This window comes from Canis lupus, chromosome 6 (genome assembly GCF_048164855.1).
Source record: "Canis lupus baileyi chromosome 6, mCanLup2.hap1, whole genome shotgun sequence".
Taxonomy (NCBI): Eukaryota; Metazoa; Chordata; class Mammalia; order Carnivora; family Canidae; genus Canis; species Canis lupus.
Genome location: NC_132843.1, coordinates 41,439,953 through 41,459,214, shown reverse-complemented (window position 1 = coordinate 41,459,214; position 19,262 = coordinate 41,439,953). Strand labels below are relative to the sequence as shown.

The 19,262-nt window shown below is 43.7% G+C and overlaps 1 protein-coding gene across 12 annotated transcripts in view; it reads left to right on the top strand.

Moving 5' to 3' along the window:
• Positions 1-14,753: 14,753 nt before the first annotated feature.
• NVL (nuclear VCP like) overlaps positions 14,754-19,262 on the top strand; it is a 90,235-nt gene continuing 85,726 nt past the window's right edge. For 10 of the 12 annotated variants that reach the window (XR_012032762.1, XR_012032761.1, XM_072830130.1 and 7 more), the window contains exons 1-2: positions 14,754-14,902; positions 18,152-18,225. Coding sequence is in view for 10 of the 12 variants with exons in the window: in XM_072830130.1 (XP_072686231.1) it covers positions 14,846-14,902; positions 18,152-18,225 (131 nt within the window). In the remaining 2 variants the exon portion in view is untranslated. Of the gene's footprint in view, positions 14,903-16,400; positions 16,499-18,151; positions 18,226-19,262 lie in introns of all 12 variants that reach the window. The other 2 variants (XM_072830123.1, XM_072830124.1) reach the window with 2 other exon arrangements.

The window sequence follows — 19,262 nt, the reverse complement described above, 5'->3', positions numbered from 1 at the left end:
TCAACCAGTATTTCCTGAGCAGCTAGTGTATGCAGTTACTGGGCCGTAGGGATCCCTGATGAACAAGAGGGGGAAAGTCCTCGCCTTCCTGTAGCTCCCACTACAGTAGGGGAGACAGAGGAAGGAAAACAGTCTTAGACTGAACCATCAGAAAAAGCCAGACTGAGGAACTGCTTTTAATTTGAAATCTGAACGATAGCTAGCTGAAGATTTGCAGGCAGAGTGATTGCAAAGGCCCGATTGCTCATAAAAACTTGTCTTTAAGAACAGGCGAAAAGGCAGTGCGCTGTACTACAATGAATAAGAGTGTGTGAGTTTTGAGAGAACATCAGAGGTGGCAGGGCAAGGTCACACAGGTCTCGGGATCCCTGGCAAGTTTATTTTATTTTATTTTAAAGATTTTATTTATTCGTTCATGAGAGTCACAGAGAGAGAGAGAGGCAGAGACACAGGCAGAGGGAGAAGCAGGCTCCATACAGGGAGCCTGACCCTGACGTGGGACTCGATCCCCGGTCTCCAGGATCACGCCCTGGGCTGAAGGCAGCGCTAAACCGCTGAGCCACCTGGGCTGCCCCTGGCAAGAAGTTTAACTTCTATTCTAATGTGCTGATAAACCACTGGACAGTTTTAAGAGTATCTTGGTCTAGAGGCACCGTGATGGCTCAGTTAAGCACCTGCCTTTGGCTCAGGTCATGATCTCAGGGTCCTGGGATTGAGCACCAAGTCAGGCTCTGTGCTCAGTGAGGGGGTCTGCTTCTCCCTTTTCCTCTGCTTGTGTATGCCCTTGCCCTGCCTCTCTCTCTTAAATAAATAAATAAATAAATCTTTTTTTAAAGTACCTTGTTCTGATTTACATTTTAAAAATATCCTTCTGTTTGGTGCACTAAATGTATGGAAGAGGCACAAGGTTGCAAGGAGACCACTTAGGAGAAAAATGGATGAATAGGGGAATCAGCATGAAGGAAAACCAACAGGATTTGCCTGACACAGCATAAGTTCGTAGGATCCTTAAGGATTCATAAGTTAAAGCTAGACAGGCTGGTAACAGATTTTTTATGAACCAGCTATTATTATCCTACTGCACCTTGTCCACACCTCTACCAGAGCCCTCACACATCGGCTGCTTGACATGCCCAGCCAGCCATGCCTTACATTGCAATAAAAATAACAGATTTTATTAGTTTTGTACCCTCAGTACTTTTTATCCTGTAAATAGCTGGTGTTCCATAAATGTTTGCCAAGTGAATGATCTATACTGACTGTAAGGAGAAGTTTCATTAAATTTATTCCAGATTTTCTTAAAAACATACACCTCATGCCCCATTTCTCTTAAGTTGGAGCAGAAAACACTGGCTATCCCATAGTCTTTATCTGTTGCTTTATTCTGAGTAAATTTAAAAGTTGGTACCATCATCAAGGGTTAGAATTACCAGTTCTAATTAAGATAGCCTTTGGGGATGCCTGGGGGACTCAGTGGTTGAGCATCTGCCTTCATCCCAGGGAGTGATCATCCCAACAACGAGATAAACTCATTTCAGCCCACAGTTTGGCTCATGGGCTCTGGCGTCAGACTCCACGTCTGGGAGAACATCAGAGGTGGCAGGGCAAGGTCACACAGGTCTCAGGGATCACTGGGTCCTAACAACAAATAAAAAGCCAAACAAACTGAAAAATCAACAATTTTTAGATCTGTCAGAGAAGTGAGGTCACTGCTCCAAATAGGGGAGACAGACAGACCATTATAATCACAACTTGCCAGGGCAGAAATCTCTGTGAACCAGTACTGGGGCAGGAAAACCTGATCATTGATTGACGAAAGGTTGGAGGCTCCATAGAGACAAGCCTGAATATAAAACTCCAGAGGGCTGGGGCATCTGGGAGGCTCACTCGGTTAAGTGACTCTTGATTTTGGCTTGGGCCATGATCTCAGGGTTGTGAGATGGAGCACCTCCACCCTGCCCATGTGGTGCTCTGCGCTGGGCGTGGAGCCTGCTTGGGATTCTCACTCTGCCCCTCCCCCTCCCTCTATAAAAAAAACCCAAAGCATAAAAACAAAAACACTCCAGGGACCACACTAAGTGCATCTGAACTCCTGAAGCTCTCCCACATCTTCCTACTGATGATCAAAGAAAAACCGTCTTCCAACAGGGGAAGGCAAAAAGTGGCCATTTGAAAATGCCAGAGTGGGACAGTGTTACTTGAAAGCAGACCTGGAGTAAGCATAAACATATACTGCAAAATCTAGGGAAACTACAAAAGAAAGTAAAAGAAGTGTAATTGATATGTTGAGAAAGAAGAGAAAAAGAAATCATATTAAATGCTCAATTAAATTCCTAAATGGCAGTGGGGCACCGGGGTGGCTTAGTCCGCTAAACATCCGACTCTTGGTTCAGCTCAGGTCACCATCTCAGGGTCCTGGCTGCGCTCAGCACAGAGTGTGCTAAAGATTCTATATCTTCTCCCTCTGCCCCTCCCCAAACTCATATGCTCTAAAAAATTTAACTAAATCTTTAAGTTTCCTTTAAAGTAAAGCTTATTTTAAAAATAAAATAAAATCACAAATGGCAGAAAAAGAGTAGAAGACAAAAATAGGAACGAATACCAAGGCAACGAATAGAAACCAGTAACAAATATAATAGATATGAATCCAACTATATCAATTATCACTTTAAACATCAATGGTCTAAATTATAAGACAGGGATTATCATAGTAGATCAGAAAACAAGACCTGACTATGTATTGTCTAGAAGAAGCTCACTTTATTTTTTTTATTTTTATTCATTTATTTGAGAGAAAGAAAACACAAGTTGGGGGCAGAGGGAGAAGGAGAAGCAGAACTCCCGCTGAGCAGGGAGCGTGATTCAGGACTCTATCTCAGGACCCTGGGATCATGACCTGAGCCGAAGGCAGACGCTAAGCCGACTGAGCCATTCAGGTACCCCAAGAAACTCACTTTAAACATAAAGACACATATAAATTAAATGTAAAGGGATGGTTGCTGTGAGAGTAAAGCTTTAATGTTCTCACCATGACAACAACAACAAAATGGTAATTATGTGAGGCAAAGGATGTACTAACTAATCTGATGGTGGTGAACATTTTTCAATATATATGCACCTCGAATCATCACTTTGTACACCTTAAACACCCAATTATATCTCAATAATGCTGGAGAAAAAAAAAGTAAAGGGATGAGAAAGATATATCACACTAATGCTAATCAAAAGAAAGTGGGAGAAGTTATATTAATTTCAGGCAAAGCAAACTTCAAAGCAAGAGAGATTATCAGGGGCAAGAGGAGCACTGCATAATGATAAAAAGCCAATTCTCCAAGAAGACACAATAATCCTCAATTACATTTACACCTAACAGCAGAGTGTCAAAATGTGTAAGGCAGAAAATGACAGAACTATAAGGAGAAATAAATGAATCCATTATTATGGTTGGAGACCTCAACAACTCTGACAGAAATGGACAGATACGCCGCTCAGAAAATCTGTAAAGATGTAACTGAACTCAACAAAACCATCAATCAGCTGGATATAATTCACGTCTATGGAAGATTCCATCCAACAGGAGAATACACACCCTTCTCAAATTGAATGGTTTCCTCACTTCCTGGGTGACTTCCTTAGGCAGATTCCAGGTAAAAGATACATGGATATAAATTTTTTGAGACCTGGCATGTCTGAGATTAGCTTTGTTTTATTCCTATCTTGAGTGATAGTTTGAATTAGTATAGAATTATAGGTTGGAAACTATTTCCCAGAATAATTTTAAAGCATTGCTCCCTTTTCTCTCTTGTATTAGTGCACAAGTTGAAAATTGTGTGCCATTCTAGAATTCCTCATCCTAAAAAAAATAAATAAATAAAATAAAATTCTGACCCTGTGGATATACTTTGTCTGTTCTTCCTTTTCCCTGACATTCTGTAATGTCATGATAACATGTCCTCTTCCCTGTGCTTCACTGGTTGATTAGGAAAACACATATCTGCCAGTTTTGATAAGTTTTCAAGAGTCACTTGATTATTTTTTTCACTTCTGTTTTGTACCTTCTTGCTTCATAAAACATCTGTTAGTCATACATTGGGACCTCCTAGAGCCAGGATATTTCCTCTCCTATTTCCATCCCTGTGTATTTTGTTGTTGTTGTTGTTGTTGTTTTTCTATGGGAATTCCTCAACTTTACCGGACAAACCTTCTGATGAAGTTTATTTACTGTCATCTCTCTATTTTATAAGGGAATCCTCTCTCCTTCTCTTCTTGTTTATAGTATCTTCTTCCTGTTTCACTGATACGATATCTTCTTATTTGCATGAGGATATAAATTTTAGTATACTTGACATATTTTGCTCTGTGCATTGTCTCTATTTCCTCTAATTTCTCTTTTCACATTATTTTGTTTTGGTCTATATTTCATGTTGGAGGTTAACTTTAATCCTGGACAGTCTGTTCATATGTTAAATTTAAAAATGAAAAAAAAAAGGGTGGTTGGGAGTACAGTGTGGATTGGCAGGTCGGTTGATTAGTAGGTTTCACTGCGTATTGATCAATGGTAACCTAGTTGGTCAGTGGTTACCCTTGCCTCCTCAAATGTAATCTGTTCCCTAGGGTCCTTTAGTTAGTCCAGAAAAGAATCCAAGCATGAGTGGCTCAGTTGGTTAAGTGTCTGCCTTTGGTTCAGGTCATGATCCCAGAATCCTGGCATCAAGTCCCACATAGGGCTCCCTGCTCAGTGGGGAGCCTGCTTCTCCCTCTGCCTGCCACTTCCCCTACTTATGCTTTCCCTCTCTCTCTCTCTCTCTCAAATAAATAAATAAAATTTAAAAAAATAAAGGAGTCCAAGCTTTTGCCTGGAAGAATATAAGCCAACCTTGCCGGTTTCTGAGCAAGATAAATGGGGTAATGGAAGTGTCTGAAGACACTCACTTAATCTACCTGTTCTTAGTTGTACATCCTTTCTGTTCTCCACTGTCTTGTTAGTACAATAAGGGAAGAAACAAATACATATGGACCAGAAAGGAGAAAATCAATTCTGTCTATGTAGATTGTCTTTTTAACAAGGTTGGAGAACACAAAGTCAATACACAAAAATCAATTAAATTTTTATATTACCAACTAACAGAAATCAAAATTTTAAAACAGTACTACCTACAACAACATCAAAAAAGCATGAAATATTTAGGGATAAATGTAATAAAATATCCCCAGGACCTGTATGTGATTAAAACATTGATGAAATAAATCAAAGAAGACCTAAATAGATATACCAGGTTCACAGATTAGAAGACTCAAAGTCGTTAAAATGTCAATTCTTCCAAAACTGATCTACAGGGTCAATACAATACCAATCAAAATCATAGTAGGATTTCTTTAATATTTAATTTCTTTAAATATTAATATTAAAATTTAATATTTAATTTCTTTAATATTAATATAAAGCTTATTCTGAAATTTATATGGAAAGGCAAAGGACTTATAATAGCCAAGACAATTTTGAAAAAAACACACCAAAGTTGAAGGACTCACACTGATTTTAACAGAAGAAACCAAAGAGGATTTAAGGAGTTAGAATGAAAAATTCACTACAGGGTGTCAAAAGGAGATTTGAGCAGGCTGAAAAATAATCAGTAAACTTGAAGATAGGTTAATTGAAATTACACAGTTTAAGAGGAAGAAAGAAAAAATAAAGAACAATGATATGACCAGACCCTATGAAACCTTCAGGACACTATCAAAGTACCAACATATGTATAATGAGAGTGCCAGAAAAGGGGAGAGAGAAAGGAACAGAAAGAATATTTTAAAAAATAATGGCCAGTATGTACATGAATCTACACATCCAACAAGATCAATAAGTCTTATGTAGGATAAACTCAAAGAAGCCCACACCAAAACATAATGTAATCAAACTGTTTAAAGTCAAAGATGGAATTCTGAAAGCAGCAAGAGAGAAGTGACTAGTCATGCATCTCAATAAGAATAAAGTCAGGGATCCCTGGGTGGTGCAGCGGTTTAGCACCTGCCTTTGGCCCAGGGCACGATCCTGGAGACCCGGGATCGAATCCCACGTCAGGCTCCCGGTGCATGGAGCCTGCTTCTCCCTCTGCCTGTGTCTCTGCCTCTCTCTCTCTCTGTGTGTGACTATCATAAATAAATAAAAATTAAAAAAAAAAAGAATAAAGTCAGAATCTCAATAAGGTTAAAGCTGATTTCTTACCAGAAACCCTGGAGACCAGAAGACATTGGGATAACAGAATCAAAGTGATGAAAGAAGAAAACAAAACAAAGCAAAATTCTAAACCAATTCTATATCCAGAAAAATCATCCTTAAAAGTAAAGGAAAATGTAAAACTCCCAAGAGAAGACATACAGGAAAGCTTCATGATGTTGGATTTGGCAATGATTTCTTGCATATGACACCCAATGCACAGACAACAAAAGCAAAAATGAATGGAGCTACATCAAACTTAAAAACTCCTGTGCATCCATGGAAACAGTTGACAGCAAAAAGGCAACCTATGGATGAAAGGGGAGAACCTCTGAAGTCATATATCTGATACAGGGTTGACAAGAATGCATAAAGAATTCCTACAACTCGGGATCCCTGGGTGGCTCAGCGGTTTAGCGCTTGCCTTTAGCCCAGGGTGTGATCCTGGAGTCCCACATTGGGCTCCCAGCATGGAGCCTGCTTCTCCCTCCTCCTGTGTCTCTGCCTCTCTCTCTCTCTGTGTCTATCTCTATCATAAATAAATAAATTAATTTAAAAAAAAAGAATTCCTACAACTCAACAACAACAATAAAAATAACCCAATTACAAAATTGGCAAGGATTCAAAAAGATATTTTTCTGTTTGAAAAGAAGGCGGCGGGCAGCTCAGGTGGCTCAGCGGTTTGGCACCGCCTTCATCCTAGGGCCTGATCCTGGAGGCCCCGGGATCGAGTCCCACATTGGGCTCCCTGCATGGAGCCTGCTTCTCCCTCTGCCTTGTGTCTCTGCCTCTCTCTCTCTGTGTGTGTGTCTCTCTCATGAATAAATAAATAACATCTTTTAAAAAAATGAAGAAGGCATCCAAATAGCCAACAGGCAGATGAAAGTATCCCCCACACCATTAATTATCAGACCAAGGCACACCAAAATCATAATGAGATACCACTTCATCCCCATTAGGTTGGCCACTGTCACAAAATAAAACAAAAACAAAAAACCCAGAAAATCAGAAGTGTTAGTAATGATGTGGAGAAATTGGAACCCTTGTGCACTATTGGTAAGAATGCAAAATGGTGCAGCCTCTATGAAAAACAGTATGGAGTTCCTCAAAAAATTAAAAGTAGAATTATCATATGATTCAGTAATCCCACCTCTGGGTATCTATTTAAAAAAACTGAAAGCAAGATCCCAAAGAGTTATTTGCATGCCCATGTTCATTGCAGTATTGTTCAAGAGAGCTGGGAGGTGGAAGCAACCCAAATGCCCACTAACAGATGAATGGATTAAAAACATCTGGTATATAAGTAAAGTGGAAATTTTTTGGCCTCTAAAAAGAAGGAAACCCTGTCACATACTATAACATGGATGAACCTTTAGGACATTATACTACATTGAAATAAGCCAGTCACAAAAAGATAAGTACTATATGATTCCACTGATACAAAGTATCCATAGGAGTCAAACTCCTAGAAACAGAAAGTAGAATGGTGGCTTCTAGGGGCTGGGGTGAAGGGGAAATGGGGACTTTTCTAGTGGGTATAGAATTTCACTTCTGCAAGATCAGAGTTCATGATCTGTTGTCCAACAATGTCAACGTGGCTAGTGCCACTGAACTGGACACTTAGAAATGTGTAGGATGATAAATTCTGTTACATGTTTTTCATCACAATTTTTAAAAAGATTTTATTTATTTATTCGAGAGAGAGAGAGAGAGAGAGCTCGTGCACGCGCGTGAGAGAGAGGCAGAGACACAAGCAGAGGGAGAAGCATGCTCCATGCAGGGAGCCTGACGTGGGACTCGATCCCAGGACTCCGGGATCACAACCTGAGCCAAAGGCAGATGCTCAACAACTGAGCCACCCAGGCGTCCCAACCACATAAAATTATGATTATAAAGTTATTAAGGAGCACGTAATGCATAAAGATGTAATACGTGGGGCACCTGGGTGGCCAGTTACTTCAGTGGCAGACGCTTCATTACAGCTTATGTTGTGATCTCAGAGTTGTAAAATTGAACCGTGTCAGGGTCTGTGCTCAGTGTGAGTCTGCTTGAGATTCTCTCTCCTCCCACTGCCCCTCTCCCTCATGCACCTGAATGCTCTCTCTCAAATAAATAAATCTTTTTTTAAAAAGATGCAATATGTAACAATAACAATGTAAGAGGACAAAGCTATACATATAATGGTAGTGTTTTTTGGTTTTATTTATTTATTTTGAAGATTTATTTGAGAGAGCGAGCACTCACAGACACACGTGTGGATACACAAGCACATGCACAAAGGGAAGGGGGAGAGAAGAGGCAGAGGGAGAGAGAGAATCCCAAGTAGACTTCCGCTTGAGCACAGAGCCCGAACTGAGACCCAGAAACCATAACCCGAGCTGAAACCAAGAGTCAGACACTCAACCAACTGAGCCACCCAGGTGCTCCCCATCCCCAATTTTTTAAAAAAAGTTTTATTTATTTATTCATGAGAGACACACACAGAGAGAGAGAGAGAGGCAGAGACAGGCAGAGGGAGAAGCAGGCTCCATGCAGGGAGCCCGACATGGGACTTGATCCCAGGTCTCTAGGATCACGCCCTGGACTGAAGGCAGTGCTAAACCGCTGAGCACCTGGGCTGCCCCAAAATTTTTATATACAATTGAAACTAAGTTGATATTAACTCAAAGTAGATTGTTATAAATTAAGATGTTAATTGTACATCCCAGGGCAACCATTAAGTAATTAACTTTAGAGGCAACTGAGGTTAAGAAATTAACTTTAGAGGTGCCTGGCTGCCTCAGTCGGTAGAACTCGTGACTATTGATCTTGGGGCTGTGAATTGGAGCCTCTCTTTGGGTGTAGAGATTACTAAAAAAACAAAATCTTAAGAAAACAGAAATTAACTTTAGGGAGATACCAATCAAAATCACAATGAAATAGCATTTCACATCCACTAAGATGGTTCCAACTAAAAAACAGAAAGACAGAAAATAAGTTTTGGGGGAGGATATAGAGAAATTAGAGCCCTCTAGCAGTGCTGGTGGGAATGTAAAATAATGCAGCTGCTTCGGAAAACAGTTTGGTTGTTGTTAAAAAAGTTACATGTTGAAAAAGTTACACATTTGAAAAAGTCACACAATCCCACTTTTAAGTCTATGCCCAAAAGAACTGAAACCAGGTATTTACATAAAAACTTGTACAAAAAAAAAAAAAACTTGTACAAAAGTGTTCTAGCAGCATTATTCTCAAGAGCTAAGAAGAAGAAAGAATCCTAATGTCAATCAACTGATGAATCGATCAATGACATGATCTGTCCATACAGTGGAATGTTATTCAATCCCAAGAAGGAATGCAGTACCAACACACATTTCAACCTAGGTAAGCCTTGGAAACTCCATGCTAAGTGGAAGGAGCCAGACACAAAAAGTCACTAATTGTGTAACTCCATTTATAGGAAACGTCCAGGGACTGTGGTAAAAGGGGAATCTCTCGAGAAGGACAGAAGCTTTGTGGTTTCCTGGGACTGGGGAGAGGGATTGGGAGTGAAGACTCGATGGCATGGGCTTTCTTCTTGGGTTGAGAAAAATGTTCTCAAACTACAGAGCGGTGATACTTGCAAGGCACCGCGGATGTACAAAAAGCTACTGAATTGCATACTGTAAAGTAGTTAAAATGGGAAATATTTTGTTATATAAATTTTACCTCAATTTTTAAAATCCCTGAATTATACACTTAAAATGGATGCATTTTATTACAAATAAATGACTTGGCCTCTCAATGGAGTTTGGCTCTTCTTGGCCATTTGGTCTTTCCCATTAGTCTTAGATTCAACTTTTCAAATTCCCCCAAATAACCTACATTCACTCAAATTAATGTTGGTTCTAAATGACAGAAAGTTCACGTGATGGTGATTTAAAGCAGAAAGAAGTTTATTTTTTCTCTCTGTTCCTCAAAAAAGTCAAAGGCTTCAGGGCCTTTGCACACTCTCCGTACCAGAACCTCTCTCCTCACACAGCCAGTCCCTGCTGACCTCAAGGTCCCTAAATGTGCCCTTCTCAGAAAGTCTTCCCCTGGCCACTGGGACAGAGAGGCAGGCTCCCTCTTCTCTTCCATACCACTCCTCATTATTTTCTTCACCATGTTCCCCAACTGAACACTGTCTCCTGGAAGGTACTACTCCAAGGGCCGTAAAATCCTTATTATTTCTCATTATTCTAATTTTAAGTTGTTTTGCCAGCCTGTGGCCTGCTCCTCTCAGCAGAATATTAAGCTCCAGGACCACATCTGTTTGACTGTGACTCTCTTATAGTATAGACCTGGCACAGAGGAGACAACAAACATAACATGCCTGCTCGAAATATTATTTTCATTCTATTTAAAATTATGGACATGAATGAGGCAATCATCTCAAAGGAGGACAGACTTTATTAGCGAACAGAATTATTAGTCTTTACCAGATAAAATAAAAGTTTTTTCCCTGAATCTCAGAAAACAAGGACACAGACTCAGTCTCTAGCTTCAGGGAAGCAGACAACCTCCCTTGTGACCCTGGGTAAGAAATCTCTGCCATTCACACTCTCTCACCTTTTCTCCATGTACCTATTACACATGGGGTGGCCACATATTGTCCAAACCGGACCCTTCTGAGAGATAAAGGTGAGAAACTGGATATACAAACAAACAACAGCCAGACTACATATAAAAGCAGAACCCTGACTTACAATCTGCAGGATCCAGCCTAGGAAGCCAGCCTGCTACCTGAAAGCAGTCAGGCTTGTAGAATATCAGACCATTCCTCTAGCAAATAGCCCAGAAGGCCAAAAGATACATCCTAGAACAACTGGCCCCAGATGGCCAGGATTCCACTAGTAACTCACAGCTTCCCTGGTTTTTGTCCCAACTTCCAATTTGAGGACCAACCAGAGCCAGCCAATCCACTCCCCTAACTCACCACATTAGGATGCCCTGCTTCTAGTTAGCCATCCTGCAGCTTCCAGCCAACAGCCTCCAGCCAGGGCACCCCGGGGAGCCATCCCTGTTCCAGCCACAAAGCTCAGCCGCTCTTCTGCCTCCATTGAGTCCCTCCCAGAACACGAGTGACAGTGGTGGCCACCCTTGGCTATCGTGAGCTCTGAATAGCCTTTGCCTGTTCTCATTGGGGTGATTTTCATTTATTTCCACAAATTACTAAACTGTTAATAACTATGCTGCATCAAGAGGTAAAAATCGGGACTATTCTGAGTCCAGACTTGATCACCCAAATTATACAGCGCTAAAATTAGCCTAGAGGCTGTTAGAGAAATCAAGTCTGGGAGGGCAGGGCGAAGGTTGTGAAGAAGGGGAAATGTGCCGCTACCACTAGGTGGGGTTAGGAATTAAGGAACAGAGGACATTTCAATGATCGCAGGAAGATCCTTAGGTCCCTGTGCACTCAAGCTACTAGTCAGTGACTTTTTGGTTCGGATGTATGGTACAGTAAAACCCGAATGCTTGAATTGATGGAAAGTTGTCTTCTGGGCAATAATTACTGAAAGTAATTCCAGCAGAAAATGTTCAAGCATCCCATTATTGATACCTAGTATTAACTTACTTTCAGTTATTGTCAGCCATACAAAATTTTTTTAAAAGATGGAATGCCTGGGTGGCTCAGCGGTTGAGTGTCTACCTTCGGCTCATAGGATCCAGGACGAGTCCCGCATTGGGCTCCCTGTGGGAAGCCTGCTTCTCCCTCTGCCTGTCTCTGCCTCTCTGTGTCTCTCATGAATAAATAAATCCTTAAAAAAAATTTTTTTTAAAAGAACGAGTTTAAAATTCTAGAGTGTCAGAGTATTAAATTTCTTAATAAAATTAGAGTCGTCAAGAATATGGTCAATAAAACGAGTGAAGATGGCGCATTCTATTTCCCAGATTTAAAATGCTCAATGCTTTTCATGTTGAAACACTTGTGCATATTATTACCTTCACCAAAATATTTTTTAAAAAAATACATTTGTAACCCATGATATAGATCAACAGTAAGGAGAAGCAAGGACTGGTTTGTCGAGGTGCTGTATACTTTCTTTTCCTTGAGGTTCATAAGTGAGGCCCCTTTCACTGACCCTTGTCCTTGTACCACACTCCCATTTGTCACTAGAGATTCTTAGACTGGACACAGGACTTTGATGATCTCAAGGCAAAGAGACTGGTGATCCCCATTAGCTTAAACTTGGGGGAAAAAAAGATAGAAAAAGAATGTCAAAGTGACAACAGCAGACCATTAAACCAAGTGTGGGGAACTTCTAAACACTAAGGCCTTTGTGAATGCACAGGTCAGACACCCACGAGCCAATCCTAAAGGTAGAATAGTGCCCCCACGGCAAATTACAGACTCACAAACTAGCCTGCTTTCTGTCCGTTGTGATGCTGCTGGGCTCTTCAGCCCTTCATCTTTATTCTATGTGGTACATTCAGCATGCACACAATTAAATTACATTTAAACGGTTATTAGGCATTGACTATTTATGCTAATTACTGCAAGAAGTCTTTGCTGCTGCTAAAGTTTGATATAATCAAGTACATAAATACTTAACCTAATAAGAAAAGATGTCATAAAAAGGTACAATTATCTTTTTTTCTCTCTCTCTCTCTCTTCTCTACAAAACTCAAGGGCAGGGCAGGGACTGAAACCGGTGAGAACTCAATAAATGTTTGTTGAATATTCATGCAATGGGCAGAGATTTTAACCCAGGGAAATATGGGGAAAGGCCACAATGGAGCTGGCTAGCTAGCTAGTTTTTCAAAAGTCATAGAGCTGCAGGTACCCAGCAGCTTCAGTAACTGTAACCCTGGGAGCAGGACTCCCACCTCCTCCCAGCTGCCGCACTGCGGTGACACAGCAGCCCTAGGCATGCACAGCAGAGAAGGAGGAAAGGAAGTTGGAGCCCAGTTAACCTAAGTTTTGAGTATCAGAGTGGGAATCTATATTCAGTGTAGGGATAAGAACCACTGTAAAGGGCAGCGAGGCATGTGATTGGAATTCAGAGGGGAAGGGATCCCTGGGTGGCGCAGCGGTTTAGCGCCTGCCTTTGGCCCAGGGCGCGATCCTGGAGACCCGGGATCGAGTCCCACATCGGGCTCCCGGTGCATGGAGCCTGCTTCTCCCTCTGCCTGTGTCTCTGCCTCTCTCTCTCTCACTGTGTGCCTATCATAAATAAATAAATAAATAAATAAAAAGAAAAAAAAAAAAAGGAATTCAGAGGGGAAGATAAGCCATGGTTTCCTGAGCAAGAAGATGGTTGTGTGCCAGCATCTCCCAGCTTCTAATTCCACCTCCCCCCACCTGAATAAACAGTGTTGCCATCAGCCAAATTAGATCTCAAACAGGAATCCTGAGAATAAGATAAACCAACAAGCAAACAGAAAGAAGAGCCGGTAACTGTGCATGTGAGTGTGCCTGTTAACGTTAACTGTCTCTTTGTGTCTTCTCAACTGCATAATAAAACCCCACGGGCAAATACAGATGTTCATCAAAATTTTGGGCCGCTTATGGGTCTAGCTGTAGTCCTGCACCGCATGTACTCCCTAAGCCAGTGGCAGAAAACAGTGCAAGACCTCCAGGTCTCTGGATAAGGCACACTTGAGCTCCCCTGTGGACACCTGCTCACACCTGCGCCCTCCTGCTCACACCTGCACCCCTCGCTCACATCTGTGGCCTCCTGCTCACGTCTGCATTCCCCTGCTCACACCTGTGCCCTTCTGCTCACACCTGTGTTCCCCGGCTCACACCTGTGCCCTCCTGCTCACACCTGCACCCCTCGCTCACATCTGTGGCCTCCTGCTCACGTCTGCATTCTCCTGCTCACACTTGTGCCCTCCTGCTCACACCTGTGCCCTCCTGCTCACACCTGCACTCCCCTGCTCACCTGGGCCCCTTTATTCACACCTGCGCTCCCCTGCTCACCTGTGCACCCCAGCTCACACCTGCGCTCCCCTGAGCACACCTGCCAGGGCCCGAACCCTCCCTCCTCCCAGGTGGGGCCTCCCTGCGGAGCCAGGTGGCGCCGTGTTTTCATCCTGGCCGCCTCGTTCCAGGAGACCTCAGGTTCGGGTTTTGTTAAGATTCTGGAGGGATCCCTGGGTGGCGCAGCGGTTTAGCGCCTGCCTTTGGCCCAGGGCGCGATCCCGGAGTCCCGGCATGGAGCCCGCTTCTCCCTCTGCCTGTGTCTCTGCCTCTCTCTCCTCTCTATGACTATCATGAATTAAAAAAAAAAAAAAAAAAAAAAAAAAGGTTCTGGCCGATACTAGCGTCGCACGGAGAAGGCGTGGCTGGACCCGACGCACGAACCCAAGCCGGGCACGGACGTCCGCAGGTCCCCAGAGCGGCGGTGCGCACCTGTGTCCGCGCAGCGGGGAACAATAAAGTTGAGCTTGTTCAAAAGGGGTCTTTTGTCATCCAGGGCCCGCTGGACGAGCCTGCAAAATAAGGCTCCCACGGAGTCCCCAGCGTTGGCAGGTGTCCTGTTTCTCGGGGCGTTCTCCTCACTCGGGACAGCGCCGGCTGGGGCGGGGCGGGCGCGGGCACGGGGGGCGGGCGGCCCGGCGATCGCCGCGGGCAGCCCGGCGAGGACCCCGGCTCCGGTGGAGCCCGCTCCCCGCCTGCGGCCGCGCGCCATGAAGCCCCGGCCCGCGAGGTTCGTGGACCGCAAGCTGAAGCAGCGAGTCGCGCAGGTAGATGCCGGGCGCCGCGCTTTCTCGGTGGCCCCCGCGGCGAGCCGAGCCGGGCCCGGGCGGTGTCCCGCGGTGCAGCCCCGAGCGCCGGGCGGCGCGCAGGGGCCTCGCGCGGTTCGGACCTGGGAGAGGCCGTGGGGCCGCCGGTTCCCGGTGTCCGCTGGTCCGCGGGGAGCCACGCGCGCTGAGTGTCTTGCAGTGGCGCAGCCTCCAAGCGGCGTAAGGAGGAGGGAGACGTTTCACTCTGCGCTTTGGAAGCTGCATCCTCTCACTCTTTTACTTTGCCGGTGCGGTGCCGCAGTTTCCTTTTCGGATGGGTCTCGTGCTACCGAAGTCTAAATAAGTGTTCCTGTGCTGTTTCTCGGTCCTCACACTCCTTTTACTTCCTAGGTGCTGTCACCCGGTCCAGAGCCTTTAAATACTATCTGTGTACGATTTATATGCTCGCCAAAAAATAATACAGATGGAAGATGCCGTATACGTGTATTTGTGAATATGTAAACGTAAATGCAATGAAAACATATTCACTTTATTTTTTTTATATTTATTTGAGAGAGAGGGTGAGAGCATGGGGGTGTGGGGTTCAGAGGGAGAAGGAGATGAAGACTCCGCGGGAGCAGGGCGCCCCACAGGGCTGGATCCTGGGACCCTCAGATCATGACCTGAGCCAAAGGCGGACACTCGACCGACTGAGCCACCCAGGGGCCCCTATATATTCACTTTACATACTCCTTATTTCCAAGACTCGTGCGTGCAGTGTGGATTTTATCTTGAAAATCCAGCTGTGGGGCAGCCCTGGTGGCTCCGTGGTTTAGCGCCTGCCTTTGGCCCGGGGCGTGATCCTGGAGACCTGGGATCGAGTCCCACTTCGGGCTCCCTGCAGGGAGCCTGCTTCTCCCTCTGCCCGTGTCTCTGCCTCTCTCTCACTCTCATGAATAAATAAATAAAATCCTTTAAAAAAAAATCCAACTGTGTACTCAACATTTCCTCTTGAATGTCTGATGGGCATCTCCAACAACATAGCTACACTCGATTTTTAGATATTCTCCTCCAAACTGGTCTTTTCTCAGTGTTCTCTATTTCAGTAAATGACACTACCAGTAGCGTCCAGTAGTCAGGGCCAGAAACCTTAACAACCTTCCCAACCATTACTACTCCTTTGTTTCGCTTTCTGTAACCAATGAATTGGTACTTTATTTGCCTTTCCCATCACCACGTACCCCAGGCCCAGCCACGCCTCCCACCGTCACAGCACAGTTGACTGCGGATCTCTGTGGTCATTTTACCTACGTAAGGTGTGTTCTTCACCGGGCTGCCAGGGAGGTTCTTTTAAAGGGAGCTTGGCGGGGCCCTGCTCAAAACCCCCTGCAGTGGGCTCCCATAGTATCTGGGGAAAAACCATCCTAAAGAGTCATGTACTCTGGGCCCCGTCTACTTCTTCATGCTCCTTTTGCTCCCTCTTGCTTTCTGTGTCCTCACCACACTGACCCTCCTGCAGCCCGCAGCTGGCTCTCGGTGTCCCCACCACGTGCTGCCTCACTTCATCAGTAGATGTCTGGATGGTGACTCCTAACTCCAGTGGTCCTTGCTCTCATGGTATGGGACTACTTTTCACCATTTCACATTATCTGTTTTCCTCTATTGCTTTTACTTTGGTTCATTATGAAAACAATAGGTTTTTATGGTTTAAAATAGAAGGGGCAGAAGGGCATAAAAGAAAAGGCATCCCTTTGTCTTCATTTCTGTAGGGGTAACCATAGAGAGTTTCTATTGTATCTAAAATTTTGTATGCCTGTACGACTTATGTGTGTATATATATTATCCACACAGACTCATCTGCATCTATTCTGCTGCTTGTTTTCTTCACCTAGTGGTATATCTTAGGCCTTTTCCCACAAATAGTACATTTGTCTCCTTGTACCTAGCACACCAGTTATTTTTATTGTTACGTGACAAACCATCCTGAAATTTAGCAGATTAAAGTGATTTTATTTCTGCTGCCATCAAGGAACTGTTTGACTTGTAGTGGGTACAAGATGTACACAAATATGTATAATTCAGAATTAACTGTAGTAAATGACAGCATGGTCTAGGAGTCCAGGGCAGGGGAAGATTACCTAGAACAGGACTGTCTTGTCACTGGAGGCAGTGGTGCAGAGACCATTATCCTGTGTTTGGGATTCTCAAGAAGGTGCTCAATGAAGTCAGGCATCCTTGACTGGATGACTAGTGAGCATTGAAACCCAGACATTAATAGATATCCCGTGTGTCAAATCTGGCCCTGTGATATATGTGCTGCCAAGTGGGTAATTAGCTTTTCAACGTCTCTCTGAGCCTTTCTCATCTATAAAGTGGGGAGCCTGGCATCCCTCGTGGGACCACGAGTGCTGCTACAAAGCTCTACAGCAAGTGCTTGAGGCCTTCAGTTTCTTAAGACTTTTTTTCATGGTGCCTCCAGGCACATTTATTAAGTAGTTAGATCCAAGCCACTTTATGACTGTTTGTTTATTTGTTTTTTTAAAGATTTTATTTATTTATTCATGAGCGAGAGAGAGAAAGACAGAGACACAGGCAGAGGGAGAAGCAGGCTCCATGCTGAGAGCCTGATGCCGGACTTGATCTTGTGACTCCAGGATCACGCCCTGGCCCGAAGGCAGGCCCTAAACCGCCCGAGCCACCCAGGGGATCCCCTTCATGACTGTTTAATGCAAATAACTTAGTAACTTTTTGAAAACATAATATATAAAAACTGAAGGAAAATTAACACAGTTGTGTTTCATTCTTAAGTAATCCCACTTAAGAGTGGGGCTTGTGTGCCTATTGGGTCAGGTTGACCCTGCCACTCTTATTTCCTGTTCCGCACTAATTTTTGCAAGGGCTTTACTTATAGCAACTGCTGAAAACCCAGTTTTGCAAAGATCTGACATCATCCAAAGGTGATTTCATATTGAAATCATGAATTGTCTCAGACCTGAAGTTCCTGCAGTGGTGGTCAGGTGGCAAATATTATGATGCTCCCTCAGATTTATAGTAGCCCTTATGCCCTTGTGAGCTAAAGTGCTTTGTTCTGGGGTATTTCGGAATTTAGGATGTAATAACCCCTCACTACCTTATAGCTATTCTAGTTGTTGTTACTGTGCTCTCATAGTGATTAAAAATGTAAGTATAACATGTTTGAATACCTCAATCTCTGATTAAAATCACTGAGTTTGAAACACTGAGTACTGAATGTCATATTTTCTGTTTTAGTACCTCACCAGTAACAGATGTGGCAAATATGTGGACATCGGAGTCTTAGCATCTGATTTACAAAGAATGTACAGGTAAAGAGATGGAGTCTCCAGATTTTTGCCTTTATTTTTAGTTTCCATCCTGCCTGAATTCTGAGTTGACAATAATCGCTGCTGGCACTAATTTACCAGTCCATAAGTTCAGGATTCAGTTCAGTTATACATAGATTTACCAAATATGTATCATATGCAGAGCGCTTTCCTTGTGACTAAGAAGAATTGCTTCTCTTTCAGCACCATACAGTCTAATCAGGAGTGGTGCCTCTTTTCCTGTCTCCTTAAAGAATCAAAACCATGAGACATGATCTCCCTGGCTTCCTGGCTACCTCAAAATGTCTCTAGGCTTCTCCCCTAAATATTCCGTTTTTTTTTTTTTAAGAAGATTCTGTTTTTCTCTTGCATCTCTGACCCCAGCTTTCATGACACTGCATGCACTCCATGAGTTATCACCACCCTGTATATCGCAGTCTCCGTCTTCCTTAGTATACTAGTTTGCTAGGACTCCCGTAAGAAAGTATTAGAGGCTGGGGAGCTGAAGCAACAGAAGGTCAAGGCCTCAGAGCTGTAGGCTGGAACTCTGCTGTCGATCAAGGGACCGGCAGGATTGGTTTTTCCTGAGGTCTCTTGGCTCTCGGGTGGCCATCTTCTCCTTTTGTCCTCATATGGTCTTTCCTCTGTGCGTCTGTCTGTATCCTAATCTCTTACTCTTATTTAATATCTGTATACCCAATGTGGGGCTCAAAGTCACAAAGCTGAGATCAGGAGTCATGTGCTCCGTCAACAGAGCCAGCGAGGCGCCCCTGTTACTCTTACAAAAACACCAGTCATATTGGATTAATTTGCTCTAGTGCTCTGTCTTGTGGGCCCACTAGGATGGCTGCCCTGCCCTTTGGAACCGAGGAGGATAGTGCCACTCCTCGGACCCAGGCCCCAACCTCTGAGCCCCCTTTAGAGTTGATCATCCCTTTCTGTGAAGGATCAAGTGTGTCCACAGTTGAATGGCCCATCCTGTAGAATCCCAGGAATTCAGCAGCATTCCTTCATCCGTCTTCCCTGTCTCCTGTACAAGC